This window comes from Theropithecus gelada, chromosome 10 (assembly GCF_003255815.1).
Source record: "Theropithecus gelada isolate Dixy chromosome 10, Tgel_1.0, whole genome shotgun sequence".
Lineage (NCBI taxonomy): Eukaryota > Metazoa > Chordata > Mammalia > Primates > Cercopithecidae > Theropithecus > Theropithecus gelada.
Window position 1 is genome coordinate 70,155,536 of NC_037678.1, and position 19,736 is coordinate 70,175,271.

Sequence of the window (19,736 nt, forward strand, 5' to 3'; positions counted from 1 at the left end):
TAGAAGTGTCTTGTAACTGTACATCCCAAATCCAGATCTTTGCTGAGTAAAATTTTTTTAAAAGTCTAACTGACCTATCATAATATTTGTCCCATCTCAACCTGTCATGGCAGTATTTGAAGGGCCCCATAATGCTGGGCATTTATGGGTCAATAGTGAGCAAGTTAGTCATTGTTCAGCCCGTACAGATGGCCTGAGATGTCAGAGGGGGTGGGATATCCCCCAAAAGAGGTAAAATTGATTCCCGAGAGAGGTTAAGAAAAGTCATGGAACTTCACAGCTCATCTCATAAGTGAAGCTTGGGGAGGTTGAAGGGTTTGCCCACAATCTCACAGCAAGGAAGCCGGACCAGCAAGTGGCTTCTCCTGTACACGCAAAGAGAGATATGCACTATCTGAGACGTCCCATTGAAATGGGTTCTGACCAGGAAGGAAGCCATTGGCAAGACGGCCTGGTTGGGGCCAGTGAGGTCACCTCCCAGCGTCACCACTTAGGGACACTGACCACTAGCTGTGGGGCTCGGGACCCTACATCCCAGATGCCCTTTGCCCCCCATCTGCTTTCTGCTCTTGGATGGGCTGCTGGTGAAGAGACACTGCTGTTCGCCCATCGTGGTGTGTCGGGAAAGCTACTGGGTGAAACCAAGACCTATCTTTGCCAGAACCTGTTGTGAGCGAGCGTCCCCTGCCAGTGTGGCCTGTATTCTCCTTGGACTACAAAGTCCGAGGTCTGAAGCCATCTCTGCCACCCACCAGCCACCGCACCTCAGGCAGGTCCTGACCCTAACAACCTCCCAGTGTTGCCCCGGCGTTCAGCTCTCTCATACCTGGGGGAAACATGGCGAACTGCAAAGCACTTCTTAATAACAATATTTATCTAGCAATCCCTGTACGCCAGGCTCAGTGCTAAGTGCTGCATGCACATCTCAGTTCTTCCCCGCAGTAGCTCATGGGAAAGGGGCTTCTGTTATCCCCATTTTACAGATAAAGGGACTGAGGCTCGAAGCACAGTAAGTGCTTGGGGTCACAGGGCCACTTCCATGATGGGGCCGTATTCAAACCAGGGCAGAGTGTGTCCAAGTGACCCTGCCCAGCTGCCACTTAGAACCACTCAGTCATCCAGTCATTATTTACTGACTACCTACTATGTGTCAGGAACTGATTTAAGTGCTGGAGAGACAGCTGAGAAGGAGCAGGCGAAGCCCACATCCTCTTGTTGCTCACATCCTTGAGTTGGGGTCCTCTGGGGAAGAATTCTCTTGGAGATGTGTCTTTGGGCACTTTTGGAGAAAAGCCTGCTTCCTTTCTCCCCAGATTCCCTCCATGCGGCTTGTTCTTGATCTTCAAAGCCCCCTGACATCCCCAAAGACTCCCCTTAAGGAGCTGGCGGCTGACAGTCTAGTGTCCCTGGGTTTGCGTACCTCGCTTGCGGAGACTGCCTGCGCGGAGCAGTTCTCCAGCAGTCTGTTCCCTTCCGGGCCCTGGCCTCGCCCCCAGCCTCCTGCCCTGTGGTTTCCCTGCAGCCCCTTTCCTGCTGGAGGGGAGGACAGGCGTCAGCCCCGCAGCTGTTTGCTATTGAAGGACCCGTCTTGCTCCTGGTGCACCTTGTTGGGCCAGCTGACACCACTCATGCCAGCCTGATAAGAGGCTCGGGGCCCGTGGCCACCCCGTTCACACGGCCCTGCCACCTCCTTGTGGCCTCGTGCCTGTTATTCTGTACATCTCCACACACAAAGAGCCCGGGTGCAGTTGCTGGCGCTCAGCTGCTGGAGTGGGGAGGGCAGGCAGCCGCGAAAAGCTTTTCAGAAAGGCCAGGGCGGAGGCAGGAGTCACCCAGGTGATCGGAGCGGTTCCCCCGGGACCCCAGCCCAGGCCCGCAGTGAAAGGTTACTGCTAATTGGCGAGCTCCTGATGGGGCCGCATCTATTTAGCACTCCCCCCTCCCCAGAGACTTCCAGGATGGTCTTGGCACAGCGTGTGATTCAAGAGCTCCCCGCCCGAGTCTGGCACAATCTGTCTGAAATTGTGAACATGGAGCCTCTTGGTTTTTTAATTTGTGTTTTCGTTGTCGCCATTCTCTGCCCATTGTCACTGGTAGATTTCATAGCTGCAGCCACCCTGACTCTGGCGTCCCCCCTCCAGGGAGCCCTCTCGGCAGGCTCCCTCCCCTCCCCACCCCAAGACCCACTGTCAGAGGCATTGCCCGTCCTGAGTCCTGACCCGTTGCCCCGGCCTCAGGGCCCAGTTCTCACCCCGCCATCATCCCTGACACTAACACAGCTTGTCCACCCTGTCGCAGGGGGCAGATGGCCTGTCGGAGCCGGAGGGCATCTCTCTGAAGCGGGTCGCTGTGGTGGAAGATTTCTTTGACATCATCTACTCGATGCATGTGGAGAGCTCAGCAGAGCCAGGCAAAGCCCCCAAGCACGCTGGGCAGAAGAAAACCTACCGAGCGGTGAGATTTCTGTCTCTTTGCCTCCACTGGCAGCCTCAGGCCTTGGCAGGAGGCCATGGGCTCCGCACATGTTGGGCTGGGGGGGGGCGGGGCAGGGAGCTGAGGCGTGATGAAACAGCCTTTCGGGATCTAGGGGGGCACAGGGCAAGGGCACGGCAGCCAGAGATGGCTCACAGGGCGAAGGGAGGGGATCTGTGGTCTGAGCACAAAGGAAAAGCAGGTTGAAGGGGGTGAGAGGGAGGGAAGGAGAGGGATGAGGGCAGGAGGTGCCCTCCTCTTCCCGGTTTCTGCTTCACTTGCTCCTACCTGACACCGCCCCCCCCAGCCCCCTGCAGCCTGTTCTGGGGCTGGGGTGCTGGGGGCAGATAATGAACAGAGGAACAAATGCCTCCATGGCATGGCATTTACCGCATGCCAGGCCTGTCCTGAGCTCTTCCTATGTGTGAGCTCATCCTGTGAAGTCAGGACTGGGAGTTTCCCAGGGGAAGTCGAAGGACCTGCTCCCCACCCTCTAGGAGATCACAATTGGATTTGGGGTGGGGAGGCTGAGAGCAGAAACAAGATACATGAGAAGCAGAAGTGTCTCCAAGGCTCGCTTTGAGAGAGAAAGAACCCAGGCTCAGGGGCATTTAGCAAAGGCACTGCCAGATGCAGATGAGCCTGGGGGGGCTGTGTAGAGAAGGTGGCACCTGTGCTGGCATTCTATGCTTTGGGGAGGCATAAGGGCAGAGAAGGCAACCTAGGGGCAGGGAGCGTCACAAATGCGGGAGAGGTGGAAATAGATGGGACTGGTCAAACCAGAGGCCCCTCCTCACCCTGCAGAGGGGCCTGCCTGTGTTCTGATCCATCCCCTGCTGACCCACATGTGAGCCTATCCACGGCTCATGCACAGCTCTGAACCATTTGTCCAGTGCCCAGGGAGGCCAGTAAAGCCAAGCCCTTCGTGCCCATTCAAGCCTTGTGGCAGTCCTGTGACCGAGGCACTGAGGACACATTTCACAGTTAAGGAAACTGAGACCTGGAGATTTGGGTCACCTGTCCAAGGTCAGATGGCAGCTGAGTTGCAATCAGCTGGTGTCCTCCATGCTGACTTTCTCTGGAGCTTCTAGAAATGTGCCCTTCTGTGTCTGGGCTTCCCCACCCAAGGCAGATGTGAAACTCCCCACCCCAAGTTCTTTGTATAAATAGCTTTGGACTACATGGAGGTGGCTGTATAAGTCTATAATTTCCCCTTATGGTCTTTTTTGTTTGTTTGTTTTTGTTTTTGTTTTTAATGCAACCATCCTGTTAGTCCTTGTCCTCAGAAAATGGCTTTTGCCCTAAATAGATTTTAAGGATTGACCCATGTGCCAAGGGCCTCAGAGAGGTGAGGTATCTGCCCAGGGAAGCAGGAGGTGGTGATGGTCTCCCCTCCCCTCCTGCTTCTCAGTCTGTGTGCTCTGGGAAGTGGCTTGTGGGAAGGGAGTTCTGAGGGTATTTCCACCAGAGGGCCATAGAAGAAGGAAGAGGCACCCAGGCTGGGGCCGACATGGGCCCCTTGGCACTGAGAAGACCACATTTTCTCAGCATTAAGTTTACCATTGTGGGTGGGGCACGGTAGTTCACACCTATAATCCCAGCACTTTGGGAGGTTGAGATGGGAGGATTGCTTGAGGCTGGAAGTTCAAGACCAACCTGGGCAACATAGCAAGACCCCTTCTCTTAAAACAAACAAACAAACAAAAAAATTGGGGCTAGGCGCGGTGGCTCATGCCTGTAATCCCAGCACTTTGGGAGGCTGAGATAGGCAGATAACTTGAAGCCAGGAGTGTGAGACCAGCCTGGCCAACATAGCAAAACCCTACCTCTACTAAAAATACAAAAATTAGCTGGGCGTGGTGGCGCATGCCTATAATCGCAGCTACTCAGGAGGCTGAGGCATGAGAATCATTTGAACCCAGCAAACAGAGGTTGCAGTGAGCTGAGATTATGCCACTGCACTCCAGCCAGGGTGACAGAGTGAGACTCTGTTTCCAAAAATAACAATAAAAAATACATTAGAAAATCCAGGCCCAGTGGTATATGCCTATAGTCCTAGCTACTTGGGAAGCTGAGGCAGGAGGATTGCTTGAGGCTGCAGTGAGCTGTGATTGCACCACTGCACTCCAGCCTGGGTGACAGAGCAAGACTCTGTCTCAAAAAAAAAAAAAAAAAAAAGTTAAATTAAAAAAAATTCACCGTTGTGCCGAGCAGTCAGCATGTGCTCTACGCCAGCACTTCCTATACATGTATGAAGGTTGCATGCATGAAGCAGGTGCTGTTGTTACCTCCATTTTAAGATGAGAAAACTGAGGCTCAGAGAAACACATAATCTACCTGAGGTCGGTCAGCTGACATTCAGCGCTGGGCCACCCACCCCAGAGCCTGTGCCCTGACCATCACACATCCTGCCTCTCTGCACCCCTCCTGTGGTCAGCTAGTAAGCCGCACGACTTGCTGTTGTCCAGGCGGATGGGCTGGAGCCAGCTGGATCATGTGATTTCCCTGGCCCCTTCGGTGCCCAGCATCAAGCCTCACCTACAGGCACTCTTTGGGCAGTTTAGGAAGGAAGGGGTCTGCGGCCTCCATGCTGTGGGGAGAGCAGGGCTGGGTTGGTTCTGCCAGCACTTGCATCCCTGGGCCAAGCGGACATCCAGCCCTTTGCTCTGCACTTCCTGGCTTCTCGTCCATATGCCTGCCGCGTGCCCCACTTCCCGCTGCCCAGCCTGGAGCTGGCACATGACTGGCACTGAGCCAGCTGGGCTGCGCACAGAGCTGGAATTTCAGCAGCAGGGCCAAGGCTGAGCTGAGCAGGCCAGGGCCCTCCTGCAGTGGGTGTGAGGCCGAGGGGGCTGGCATACCTCCCTCCTCCCCTGCATGCCTTCTCTCCTTTTCCCCTTCTCCTCCCCATCTGTCACCCTTCTCATGCCACCCTTTTCCTTTTTTGGGGGCAGGAGGTGGTGCCTGGATGCCTTTGTGCCCCTCTTCATCTGCTCCCATTTTCCTCGACCCAAACCTAGCTCTTCAGCCCCACTTTGCAAACTCAAGGCCCCCACCCATCCGTGCCTGTGGAAAGAGCCCCCAAGGAAACCCCTGCTGATGGCTGTAGAGGGGCACAGCCTGGCCAAGGACTTTTTGGATCTATCTCTGTGTTTTGCCAAAGCTGAATCCTCGGACTGCCTGACAGTCTCTAGGGCACAGAGCCCCTCTGGATTTTTCCAGGCCTGGGATACTATAGAAGTCAGGACTGGCAGGGTGGCGGCAGACTTGTTCAGTGCACTAAAGGAGGCACGTTATTTGGTGGGGAAAGAGCTTTTTTGCATCTACTGCTGTCCAGCCATGGATCAGATAGGGTGGCCAATGAGCTTTCTGAAACTGGCGGTATTCGAGCTGGAATTAGATGGCCATGTGCAATGGATAATACAGGGATTCCCATTTTGAGCAGGAAGTCCCTGTCTCACTTAGCTTCTCGTGTGACCTGAGGTCCAGAGGATCTCGGGGATCTCGCCAGCACCAGGGTTTGAGGAAGGTTCCAGCTGATCCTACAGAGTTTCCTGAACTCACACAGAGGGCCAGTCCTTTTTCCAAGGGGTCTTCCTGCTTTTCTGATTTCTGCACCCATCTGGGTCAGAACAAGCCCTTTTGCTTCCTTTCTCCCTCCCAGGGTGCTGGTAGGTCAGATCGGTTTCCACAGTCCGGATCTAACTGCCCAGGCCACTTTGGAGTTGGGGCCAGATGTGGTCAGCAGCTGCTCCAGGCCCACTACGTGCTAATCCACCCGCAGGGCAGAAGGAGGATCTTGTAAAGTGGTGCAAATCCCCCCAATTGGTCTCATCTGTCTTTGTCAGCCTCTGAGTTGGGGAGTGAAATGGGGCCTTGCAAGTCAGCGACTCTGCAAATAGCTCCTGCTCTCTCTGCCAGTGAAGTCCCTGTTTTTTACCACCAGGAAAAATGTAAAAGGCAAATTCACATACGGGACTCAATGTGTAGGCAGGAGACCTGGGGAGCAAGGCAGCAGGCAGCCCAGGGCAGCGGAGGGCAGCTGGGCAGGGACAAGGGTCCTGGAACTTCCCCTCCTTAGACACAGCAGCTCTGTCTTTATCTGTTTCATGTTTTGGGCTTCAGTGTATGAGTCTATTTCTAGAACAGGGTCTGCAGCTCTAAAACCATCTGAAAACCACCATCCTATTAAGTAGAGCATCTGCTAGGATTGTCCTCCTGGTTTCGACTCATTCTGTGGTCCTGTGGCCTTGGGCATCCATGCATTCAATCAGAAATGGAGGTCCCATTTCTGGTCCCAGGCAAGCCGGGAAGATGAATAAGATGCCTGCTGAAGGTTGCAGGGGGAGGGTTTGTTATCCTCTATGTGGGTCCCTACTGCGGTGCAGAGCTGGGCTGGACTCTGCTTTCTGGACTCCCCAGGGAGCTCTAAGCCAGGCTTGCAGACAATCCCACCTTGCCTTGCAGGGCAGGGCTTCCCTCCCTGGCCCTCAGGCAGTTCCAAGGACTTCTCACCTGTCAGCCTTCTATCCTCCCCTTCCACCCGTCTGTGGGACCCAGGGCCAGAAGGTGTGTGCTCAGCAGTCCTCATCCCTGTGGCACGCCAGCCAGCCTTTGCACACTGCTGGGGTCCCTGCCAAGGCCAGGATAAATGTGGCCACCATTCTACCCCTGGAGAGGGAGCCATTTCTATGCCCTCAGCAGGCCAGACAGCAAGAAGGGCCCTGCCCATCCTGTGTGCAGCCCTCAGCAGAGCAGCCAGGCCGGGAGGACCCCCTGAGCCCTTTAAAAAATATTTATCTGCCCATTGGCAGGTGAGCAGGCAAGCTCCGGGTAACTCAGTAGGGCTGCCCTCATGGTAGGGACCTGACCCTCTTCTTCCAGCTGACTGTGCAACCCTTCTCCCGGGCCCTCTACTGAGCTCTCCTGAGGCCTGACCTAGGGTGCCACGTCTCAGGGTAGCCGAGGGGCATCTGTCGGCCCAAGTCAGTTACAGCCCTCTGCTCGGCCTAGCACACGCCCTTCCCTCCTGCACGCTTGCTCCTGCAGCTGCCACCCTTCAGCCAGGCATCTCCCTCCAGACCCAGCAGGCCTGAGAGCAACATGCCCCCAGACTTCCAGGCAGCCCTGGGTTGGGGATGAAGCTTTCTGTGTGCATGGCAGAAAAGCCCCATCCCTCGGCTTTGACACCTGACAAGGACCAGCTGCATCCCTGATGTTGGCCTCCCATCCGCTGCTCCAGTCAGAGACACTGGGGTTTGCCCTTGTCCCTGACCTCCAGAGGAAGGCAATCAGACAGGGAATTTGGAAGGGAGATAACTCATCAAGGAGCCTGCCTGCTCCGCAGAGCATCAAATCAGCTGAGAAATAACAATTGTGTCACCAAAATTAACTTCGCATTTGCAGCTGGCAAGAGTGGCCCCTGGACTCTGCCAGTGGGCTGAGCAGGAAGCCGTGCCTGAGCTGGTCCTCCAACGGCCCAGCCACAGCCTGGGACACCCCAGGCCTTCTGCATCCCCCACAACTCCACTCCCCAGCCCTGCCCTAGCCCATCTCTACCCTCCAGCCATCGCAGAGATGGAGAAGGACATTCGTGCATTTCCAAAGGAGCAAACCCCTGCAGTTGCTGGGGGAAGGTGGGGCTCAGCGCAGCCCAGAGCAGCCCCTCACCCTTGGCCAACTTTCCCAGCCGGGCTGTGGGCTGCGGCGAGGACAGTGGAACGCTTGGGTGATGCTGCCCCTTAGTGGAGAGAAGCGGGAGGACCCAGGCTCCAGGAAGCACATGGAAAACCAGGGAACCTGGGACTGAAGGGACTGTTTGGCCCCACCAGACAGCTAAATCAGGGTCAGTGGCTTTTCCAAAACCCAGAGCAAGAGGAAAGGGCTGGACACCTGGGCCCACAGCCACTTCTTCCCCACTCCCCCACCCAGCCCTTTTTTCATGTTCCCTCCCTTCTGTGTGTCTCTCCCCCAGCCCCCTGCATCCCTGTCCTCCTCCTTAACTAGGGAAGGCCCTCTGGAGACAACTGTGGAGTGGTGTCACCTGGAGCATGGGGTTTAGTCTGGCACTACCTTGTAAAGTGCCATCTGACCTTGGGGAGTCGGCTCACTTCTCTGAGCCATAGTTGCCTGGAACATGGGGGTCCTGCAGTGCCTATCTAGTTTGAAAAGTCTGGTGCCTGGTACTAGCCCTTGACAGCTCTCCCTAAGAAGGTTCTTGACCTGTGAGTGATCACAGGAGATTGTTTGTAGGACCTTTGATTCTGTATATGGGTCCAGGGCAGTGAATTTATCTGTGAGTCTCAGTCTATCCATCTCTAAGAGGGGAACTGCTCACCCTATGCTAGAGCAATGTTTATAAGCCCATTTTTTTCATAGCAGCAATAAAATGTTCTGAGGAATGTTACTTATTAGGATATAGGTTAAAGACTAGATAATGTTTAAAGGCTTTGCTTTTTCAATTTTTAACCTCCTTTATTGAGATTTTTAAAACAAATGGTTTTCCACAAAAGTACTGTCTCATTTCCACAGCTGAGAATCCAGGACACCTGCCCCTTGCTCCTGAAATCCCTGACTTTCCTTGCAAGAGCCAAAGCGCTTGCCACCAAAGCTCAGACCTTGGTGACCTCATGGCCAAGTCGCCTCCCCACGGATCCATATAACAAGTGAAGCTCTTGTCTCCTCCAGATCGCAGAGACCTATGCCTTCCTCCCGAGAGAGGCTGTGACCCGGTTCCTGATGAGCTGTACAGAGTGTCAGAAGAGGATGCACTTTAACTCCAATGGCCTGGAACCCAAAGGTAGTGGGGGTGGCGTGCTGGAGGGCTAGGGCGGGGGCCAGCTGAAAGTAGACTGTCCCTGAAGATGCCAGCTTTTGCTGGCACAGAAAAGTGTCCAGCAGCTGTTATTGCTAGCCCCAGAGGCCAGTATGGGTCCGTGGTGCTGCCCAAAGAGCCTCATTTTGTTTTGTTTAACTTTTTTTAAATCTCAAGTTTCACTTAAAAACCAACCATACGAAACAAAAAAGCAAACAACATGTTTCCCCTGCCTCGCAAGGCCCAGGACAGCCCCTGTCCTCACAGCCAGATTCCAGCTGGGAATGGCCAGCCTACCCTGTTCGCAAAGTTCCATCCATGCCTCCCACTGCTTCTTCGTGCACGAGCCGTGGTCTGGCCTGTACACTCCCTGAGACATGTGCATGCGTCCTCCCACCCACATACCTGCTAATGATATGTCTTACCTGGTGCTTGTTTCCACCCTGTGCACACCCATGTGGCCTTTGATCAGTAAACCCATGGGGGGCTGATGAGAATTTTTTTTTTTTTGAGACGGAGTCTCACTCTGTCACCCGGGCTGGAGTGCAGTGGCGCGATCTCGGCTCACTGCAAGCTCCGCCTCCCAGGTTCACACCATTCTCCTGCCTCAGCCTCCCAGGTAGCTGGGACTACAGGTGCCCGCCACCATGCCCAGCTAATTTTTTTTTGTATTTTTAGTAGAGAAAGGGTTTCACTGTGTTAGCCAGGATAGTCTCAATCTCCTGACCTCGTGATCCGCCTGCCTCGGCCTCCCAAAGCGCTGGGATTACAGGTGTGAGCCACGGCATCCGGCCGACTGGTGAGAATTTAAAATGTCCAGGGCAGGCTGGGCACAGTGGCTCATGCTTGTAATCTCAGCAGTTTGGGAGGCTGAGGTGGAGTGATTGCTAGAGCCCGGGAGGTGGAAGCTGCAGTGAGCCATGATCATGCCACTGCACTCCAGCCTGTATGACAGAGCAAGACCCCATCTCAAAAAATAAATACAATAAAATGCCCAGAGCACTCATGACCACCAAAGTTGGTCCCTTGGACCGACGTCCATGCCTTCCAGCTCTGTCCTGCCCAGTGAGACCAGCAAGGACCTCGCTTCAGTACCCCCACACCCCCTCAAACTGAACATCCCAGAGGCTTCCAGTAAATCTGGGGGCCCATCTGTTTGCAGGTGGCTTTGGCACTGTGAGACGGCCCAGCACATTTGGCTGGTACAATTATAATGCTGCCCTGAGAAATGGTGCCCAGGTGGGCGATTTATCAGGGTTTCCAGGACTGCCTGGTGCATCGTGCCAGCTCCTGGGCATTGGGCCTTTGGAAGGTGCTGAAGTCAGTGGGTGTTTTGCCCGAGGATGGAGATAGACTCGAATGAAGGGTGCGCCGTTTATCCAGGCGGCCCTCAAGTAGCATCCATTGAATCTGGGGAAGGAAAAATCCACAGCAAAGCCTGAACAGACAACAAAGAATCAGGAGCATGGGCGTCAAGCGGGGCTTTCTGCTCATGTTCGTTGTCCCTGACACACGTGAATGGCTTCTGACAGCAGCTGACTTACCAAATCCAGAGGCTCCCATGCCCTTGGGAGCCATCAGGCCACGGCTGTTTCATCAGGCACATGGGCCAACTTCAAAGCACGAGGGGCAGGAATGGATGTAGTTAATCCCTCATAAATGCTGGTTCCCATGTTAAGAACAGGGCTTCAGGGCCACATAGCCATTCAGCTACTGTGTGTCCTGGGCAAGAGACTTCATCTTTCTGAGCCTCAGTTCCCTCATCTGTGAAATGGGGTTAATCAGAAGGCTACCAAGATGTGAGTTAGTCCCTGTACTTGGCATTGGTACAGGAAGACAGAGCTGTGGCTATTGTGGTTCCTGTGATAACGCAGGACACTCCCACGATGCATGCCTGAGCCAGTGATCCTGAATGCTGCTACCCACGTGGCCTGCCCCTGGCCAGGCAGCGGCTGCAACCCTTGGGCCAAGACAGCATTTGGTACCTGCAGATGGGCTGGAGGGCTTTCCCTGCCGCTCTCTCCACCCTGCTGGGGTCTAGGCCACAGGGGCCAGGGGTGTGTGTCCTAGTGGTGGCTGCCTGGTTCCTGCCCACCCATCCGCCTGTCCCCTCCCGTTCCTGTCCTCGTTGTTTCCATAGCAACTGGCGGAGTCAGACACAGAATTGCTTGCCTGGAGGAACAGAGGTGAAGCCAAGAGGGGCTCCGTTTGTGGGCTGCTCTGGGGTGTCTGAGGCGCTATCCACTCCCCTCCCCTGCCACGCATCCCACTGCAGTGTGGAGGGCGTTCCTCAGCTCCCCCTGCACTCCTCACTGACGGCTGCTGGGTCTCCCCATGCTGCAGGCTGCACGCCTCATCTGCGGGCTTCTGTGTGGCCAGGAGGGCAACGCAGAGCACAGCAGTGGCCTGCTTCCTCTCCTCACTGGCTGCCACCACCACGCCCCACCCCCAGGGAGGAGAAAGAGGCCAGGGAGGGAGGGAGCACACAGGCCAGGAGCCATCTAGAATATAAACCAGCGCTGTGGGCTTGCTGCTAAAGCCTATCTTTCCTGGGGCTTGCTTCAGGCCGGACAGAAGATGAGCACCATGCCCATTCTCACCCATCCTCCCCCATCCTCAGGCACAATGCCACCTCTCTGTCCCAGGTAGCGGAGCTTCCCTTTGCAGGGCAAGGAGAAGACGCTGAGGGAGCAGGAGCCTGGGGAAGTGGCGCGTGGAAGGGCATGGCCTTGGAGTCAGGCAGGTCTGATGTGCAGCCCTGTTCCCCACTACGTGTCCCTCGGCAGGACAGGGAACCTCTCTGAGCAGCTCCTGATCATGACAGTTACGAGTATCCTATGAGGTGTTAGTCCTGGCTTACAGGTGAGGAAACTGAGGCACAGAGAGGCGTTGAGGTGAAATCATTCATCCAGGCTCTCCCAGGAGATAGAAGTGCAGGCAGGAAACTGCATTTTCTCATCAGCAAAGTGGAAGAAATGCCATCCTTTCAGGGTGGTGAGGGTGAGCCTGTTGTGGCGGGCATCTGGGATGCAGCGGGTGCCTGGGGAGCATCACCCTGCCTCCTGCCTCCAGCCCGTGTCGTGGCCTGTGGTGCCCAGACACGAGGCTGCCAACGTCCAGGTGACCCCACAGAGACACAAGGTCTGCTTCTACCCAGGTGGGGTCAGATGTGACCCCCAGTCCTGCCAGGCAAGCACACTGGGTCCACACCCTGAACAGGGTTAGAAGGGAAGGACTTGGTTTCTGGAAGCTGCCAGTGGAGAGTTTAGAGTCTGAAAGGCTCCACTGTCTGCTAAGTGGCCAGAGGCACTCGCCTCCTGGACCGTCCCCAGGTTCCCCGCCTCCTGCCCCCACTGAAAGCCTGCAGGTCCTATCTCTGCCCGCCATGCTGGCCTCTGGATGCAGCTATATCCTGCTGTCTCCCAGGAACCCCTGCATTGCCAGCCCTCCCTTCTCCCTCTCCAGCTGCTGGGAAAGCAGAGCCTGCACCAGCCCCAGAGACAGGCCCAGTGTTCCTGCCCCAGGAAGGTGGGAGGGAGTGGGGACAGGGGACAGGATGGAGGCTCTTTGAGGGCTACTGGGAGAATGCCTGACTTCCTGGCCTCATGTTAAAAAGAAACAAAGGAAGTAGAGTGGCCTTCTTTGCTCAGCGGTCTCTCCCCAGCAGAGTGGGGGGGCCTGGACAGCCCCGTGCCCTCCCCCAGTGCCAGGAGCATAAACAAAGGAGGTGGCAGAGGATCAGGAAGTCTGAGGACGGGAAATTCCAGGGCCTCCTGACTCCACACTACTCTTCCACCAGTCCCTGAGGAGTTGAGGACAGAGCATGCAAACTGGGTGTGACTTCAGACCAGCCCAGCTCTTGGGGAAAGGGACCTTTGGAGGCATGTCTCTGTTTTCTTTGATGTGACAAAATATTGTTGCATGGTTGCAAACTGGGAGTAGCCAATGGGCAGCAATGCCGACTCTTCCTCAGCAGGCAGGTTGTCCACTTGGGTCTCCGCCCCTTCACAACCAGGCCCAGACTCTTCTGCATGGTTTCCAAGGCCTCCATGCCTGGCTCCTCCTTGCCGGCCTGGCCTCTCCCGGTTCTCACACTCATTTGCTGTGGGACTGTGGGAAGGTTGCATAACTCCTCTGTGTGCTGTTGCCTCATCTGTAAAGTCAGGGTATTACTACGAGCACCCACCTCACAAGGTTCCTGGAAGCCTCTAACCAGAGGGTGTGTATGGAGCCCTAAGCAGGTGCTCAGGAGCTGTCAGCTGAGCAATAGATCATGAGTCCCATTCAGATCCTCTCCATGAAGCTTCCTTGAGCTACTCTGGGGCCCTCTCAGCTCTTCCTCCAGTGACCCTAATGGCCTCACATCCGTCCCACCCTGCTCATCCTTCACCCTTGTTTCCTGAGCCCGGGGACTGCCCCGCACACAGTTTCCTCACGTTCCCCACCCCGAATGCACGCACGTCAGCACTCCGTGAAGACTTGCCCATTCATTGATGTACTTCCCCAGGAAGGAGATTTTTTTGCTGACTTTTGAGCTGGCCTCAGGCCTGGGATCTCTGTTTCCAAATTTGAACCCCCTGAGGCTGGCTGGTCTCACGGCCTCTCTGTGCCAGGCCCCCATCGTGCATACGTCCTTCAGTGCCCACCCCTGCCTGGAAGATCTTTCATACCTGTCTCTGGACCGAGAGTTCTTCGTGCTGTAGGTGAAAGCTTGTGAGAATCACCACCTGGTGTTCCCGCGAGGAAACGAGGGTCACTCCTGCGGTTGAAGTTTGCATTGGTTGATGAGTGCCATTGGCACCCAGCTGCACAGGCCAGCGGACAACTTGGCTTGGCCCAAGCACCCACATCATTGATTATTCTCGAGATTGCATAAAACTAGGTCTAGTGCCTGGGCTGGTTTCCATTTTTCTTGGCAAAGAGATTTTGAAACATCTCTCTGGGCACTTCCTGTGCTTCTCTTGCCAGCAACCTGCTGGATGATTTAGGCTCCGTGACCCTTGCTAGCTCCTAGCTCACTCTTCTCCATGGCAACAGAGTCCAGCAGTGCTGCACCATCAGGTCATTTGTGGAGGCTCGAGTGTGGCACCCCGTGGTGATCATGGGGCAGAGAGGGGGGCAGCCTGTCTCAGCGGAGCCCAAGGAACCCACTTCTTCCTTGTTCACGTTTCCACCTGAGCTCGTCCCCCATCCTGGCATTTTTCTCCCTGGTGAGCATCTGACTCTGTGGTTCCCACTGGCCCCTGCTCCGTCTCTCTTTCCCGCTAAGCCCATCCTCTCAGTGTGCACCCACTTACTGAGTCCAGAACACCTGGGGCTCCTCACTGCTGAAAAGCTTGCCTGCCTTTCTCCTCACCATGGTGTGGTTGAGCTCTGACCTCCCACCCGTGGCTCCGTGGCTCATTTCCTCACCTAGAATGTCCCCTCCCCGCCAAGGTCCTCACAGAACTCTCATTCTGGAACGGCAAAATCCAGCATTTCACCTTACAGCAATGTTAGGTGTTCTCCGATAGGTTTAGGGGTCTGTTTGGGATGTTCCAGCTTCCCCAAGACCAGGGCATCCTGCCTTCCTCTTCTGAGCTCTCTTGGCTCACCTGCAGGCACCGGAAGTGGTTTCTCATCTCTGGAGATGCTGGGGCAGGTACAGGCCAAGGAAGACCTCTTGTCCCGCCTCCCAAAGGTACTGTCCTGGCCACTGTTTTATTTTTCCTAAGCTACCCTGTCACTAGCTTTATTAAAGATACTTTCTCATGAGCAGCATGACACTGCAGTCAGGACAGGGGCGACCATCAATGAAAGAACACAGCTGCCCGCCTCCATGCCTCCCAAACCTAGAGAATCCCTGCAACACCCAACGAAGGGCCGACCGGGGCCACGAGAGCGATGGGCACCCTTCACATTCACCGTGATGCTTAACAGTTTCTCACCAGGCAGCCTCCTCTTAGAGGAAACAGAAATGGCAGAATTCTCAGTCCGAACATCCACCTTTGAAAACAGGACCCACGGCTCTTCTGAGTGATACCGTCTCAATGTCGTCACTAGACTGTCTGCCTGACATATCGCATCTGGCCTGGTCAATGTATGGGGCTAGGGCTCAAAACCCCACTGAGGTTAAGAAAGTCAAATCTAGGTTGATGGTGGGGTGGAAACCCATTTGAGTTTGCCACCGCGTCGACCGGTGCGGAGGATCCCTGCCACCCAACCAAGCGGAAGTCTCTCTTAAAAAAGGGAGGAGAGGGTGGTCCCTGTCAGGCCAGTTTCTTAGCCATTCCATTAGTGACGTTTACTTTTTCTTTTTCTTTTTTCCTTGGGACGGAGTCTCGCTCTGTTGCCAGGCTGGAGTGCAATGGCGCAATCTTGGCTCACTGCAGCCTCCACCTCCCGGGTTCAAGTGGTTCTCCTGCCTCAGCCTCCCAAGTAGCTGGGATTACAGGCACGTGCCACCATGCCCAGCTAATTTTTGTAGTTTTAGTAGAGCATGGTTTTTGTTTTGTTTTGTTTTGAGATGGAGTCTTGCTCTGTTGCCTAGGCTGGAGTAAGGTGGGACCATCTTGGCTCACTGCAATCCCCGCCTCCCGGGTCCAAGCGCTTCTGCTGACTCAGCCTTCTGAGTAGCTGGGATTACAGGCATGCGCCGCCACACCCGGCTAATTTTATTTGCAGTTTTAGTAGAGATGGGGTTTCTCCATGTTGGTCAGGCTGGTCTCGAACTCCCGACCTGAGGTGATCCACCCGCCTTGGCCTCCCAAAGTGCTGGGATTACAGGCGTGAGCCACCGTGCCCGGCCATAGAGCGGGGTTTTACCATGTTGGTCAGACTGGTCTCAAACTCCTGACCTCAGGTGATCCGCCTGCCTCAGCCTAAGTGCTGGGATTACAGGTGTGATCCACCACACCCAGCCAACATCTATTTCTTCCTCAACAAAGAATGAAACATTCTATGTGTGACAGGGTAGCTTTAAAGAGCAAAACTAAGTTCTGCATTTCTGTAAAACTTGATTCAAAATGTTATTCAATCTGTAAAGTCACCAGAAGTACACAGTGTCAAAGCGGACCTCCATCCTCTAGGCCCCAGCTCTTCTGGGTCCCCACCTTTTCTGCAGGGCTGTTCCTATCCTTGCCAAGCAGGAACTTCCCTTGTCCTCTTTGGGTAGCTTCACCCCTTGTTTGCATACTTTTTTTCTTTTTAAATTATGGTAAAATACTTAAAGCATAAAAACTTGCTTTTCATATATATATATATATATATATATATATATATATTTTTTTTTTTTTTTTTTTTTTGAGACAGGGTCTCTCTCACCCAGGCTGGAATGCAGTGGTACCTCAATATCCTGCGCTCAGGTGATCCTCCCACCTCAGCCTCCCAAGTAGCTGGGACTTCAGGCATGCACCACCACACCCAGCTAACATTTTTTTACCTTTTAGTAGAGACGAGGGACTCACTATGTTGCCCAGGCTGGCCTTGAACTCCTGGGGTCAAACAGTCCTCCTGCCTCTGCCTCCCAAAGTGCTGGGATTACATGCGTGAGCCACTGTGCCCGGCTTAATTGTTCCGTTTTAAAGATATTATATTCACACTGTTGAGCAATCATCACCACTACCTATTTCCAAAACTTTTCATCACCCCAAACAGAAACTCTGTACCCATTAAGCAATAACGTCCCATTCCCTCAGCCTCCAGCCCCCAGTAACCTCGAGTTACTTTCTGTCTCTTTGAATTTGCCTATTCTAGATATTTCGTGTAAGTGGAATCATACAGTGGTTGTCGTTTTATGTCTGGCTTCTTGCCCTTGGTATCGCATTTTCAAGGTTGCAGGGACCCTTTTGGGCTATGGCTCTGGAGGGGCAGGTAGTATAAGTCACCCCTGGATATCCTCTGGACCTCCCGGACCTCCGCCCTGTCACCCTGCAGCCTGTCTCCTGGGCCTCCTTGTGATGGTAGAGGGCGCTTGGTCTAGAAGTTGCTCCCACTTTTCCTCATGCCACGGAAATCCCAACCCATCAGTGGGACTAGGCACCAGGGGCACCTTTTGATTAAAGGCCTGGGGCAAAATGAATCTGGCCTGAAGTCCTTGGAAGAAGGAGGAGGAGGCCAGATAACAAATAATTGAAACAATTCCTACAGCAGCTTGGCCAGAGATTTTAATGGTTATCAAATTATGTCCCTACCTTTTAATTTCTTGTAATCTGTTCCAAAAAGGCAAGAAATAAGATGAGAAATATGGAGCAATATTTATGCACAAGGATGTCCCCTGCAGTGCTGTTTATAAGAGCCCCAATGGGAAACAACCTAAAAAGCCAATCATTACGTAGTAACTTAAGCAAATTATGGTAAACTATTACATGGCCATAAAAATTCTACTTACAAAGCAAAATAAGATTCTTGATGTTGGGGAAAATACCTATGACAAAATGTTAAGAAAAAAAAACTTTTTAAAAGCAGACTGGAATTCTCTGTATGCGTTATGAGATCATGTGTAAAAAAGAAAAATCACAGGGAAAAAATAAACAGAAGCATATGCCAAGCTGCGTGGTGCAATTACGGTGTTTAAATTTTTTCTTTACATCTCTCGGCACTTTGCAAATTCTCTGCAAAAAGAACATGCATCACTTTGATCTTCAGGACAACAAAGGAATAAATGGGAGGAGACTGTTCCTCTGCATATGATGAAGGAGGAACCAGAATTTGGGGGCTACTGAAGGCCTGACTCAGACCTGGGAGCCATATGGCACCTGAGGATGTTTTTGGGGGATGCTGTGGGGTGGCAGGATTGGGTGGAGTGAGAGTGGCATATGTTCACCTGGAAGAGAACTGACTTAGACAGTGGTTGGAAACACAGATGCCTTCAAGGGTCTGGCAAGTATCATAATTGATACTTGCAAATGAGCAAAGCTGTGCAATACTATAAGGAGTGGTGGGGACTGTGGCAAAATGGGAGCCACATACCGTGCCTAAAAGAAGTGGGTGCTGAAGCGGCAGTGGTTGCTTGCCTTCGGGAGTGGGGGCCTCATGTGGCCAGACCTTATGCTCTTCAAAGAAGCCAAAAATTCATATAAATATGAGTGTGTGTGTTGAGGGGGTGGGTTTGTTGGGGTTTTTTGGTTTGTTTTTTAGAGACAGAGTCTCACTCTGCTGCTGAGGCTGGAGTGCGGTGGTGCCATCACAGCTCGCTGCAGACTGCAGCCTTGACCACCTGGGCTCAAGCAATCCTCCCACCTCAGCCTCCTAGGTCGCTAGGACTACAGGCACACACCACCCATCTGGCTAATTTGTTTTATTATTGTAGAGATGAGATCTCCCTGTGTTGCCCAGGCTGGTCTTGAACTCCTGGGGCCTGTGGCCCTTCCTGGGGCTCAAGCGATCCTCCTGCCTCGGCCTCCCAAAGTGCTAGAATTACAGGCATGAGCCACCGTGCCTGGCCTCATTGTTTTTTAACATATGAAATCTCTAAAACACTGGCATCTAATAAATAAAATATGTTTGACACCACACAGTCCACATCTCTGGGCCAGATGCAGGTGAGCCACAGAGTCTGCAACCTCTGACCTGTCCCTTCTCCTCCAAGGTGGCTTCCTCTTCCACGGGCTCTGTTAAATGCTCCCTGTGGGTGACAGGCCTGCAGCACAGACTGACAGACTGAAAGGGCTTTCCTTTTGTTCTTTCTGCCAGAAAACGAGCCTCCATCTCCACTGGTCTCTGGGATTATTGATTACAACATGCCCCTCACCTCCACCTACCTGAAGCAGATGAAGCTTCGAGTGATGAATTCCCAGGAGCAGGTAAGGCGGCCGTGTCCCCTCACCCCACCTGGAGATGTCAGTGGCCAGGTCCCCTCACCACACCTGGAGGCGTTGGCAGCCCTGTGCCCTCACCCCACCTGGAGGCGTCCTGACTTGCCTGGCAGTGGTTGATTCTTTCCAAGACTTGGGGCCACAGCTTGTGTAAACACATGGGAAATCAAAGAGGCCCTTATCTGGTTATCTGGGCTGTCCAGGCAAGAATGTGTTTCTCGTGAGAGGGTCTTCTGTGCAGACAGCCCTGCGGGTCTTCAGAGAGAAAACTTTCCCCTTGGGTGGGCTCGCGGGAGGAGGGGGAGGAGGGGACGTGGAAGGGAGGGAGCCGCAGCCCTGGCCCCTGGAGTTGTTCTCTCCCTGCTCTGCCCTTTATCGCTGGCCTCTGGCCACCTTCCCCCAGGGAGGCAAGAGAGAGTGGCTGCCTGCCTGTGGCCTCTGTCACTCTTGGGGCCCAGATGAACTAGGAGGACAGTCCTTGGAGGGTGGCCCTGGGGCCTTCTGGCCGTCCAAGCCTCCCCAGCTGGGGTTTGCCAAGGGCCATGAGACACCATGGAAACAGGCTATGAAAAGAAACTCCCTCTCGCCTGCCTTCCCACACAGTCCACCTCCTAACCCTTTGCAAAGCAAGTAGCCTGACTGTCTTTCAAAGAAGG

General features: G+C 54.0%; 1 protein-coding gene across 1 annotated transcript in view; it reads left to right on the forward strand.

Moving 5' to 3' along the window:
* NOL4L (nucleolar protein 4 like) overlaps positions 1-19,736 on the forward strand; it is a 147,371-nt gene that overhangs the window by 57,661 nt on the left and 69,974 nt on the right. The window contains exons 2-4 of the mRNA XM_025400206.1: positions 2,299-2,454; positions 9,160-9,271; positions 18,959-19,068. Of these exons, the coding sequence (XP_025255991.1) occupies positions 2,299-2,454; positions 9,160-9,271; positions 18,959-19,068 (378 nt within the window). The remainder of the gene's footprint in view (positions 1-2,298; positions 2,455-9,159; positions 9,272-18,958; positions 19,069-19,736) is intronic.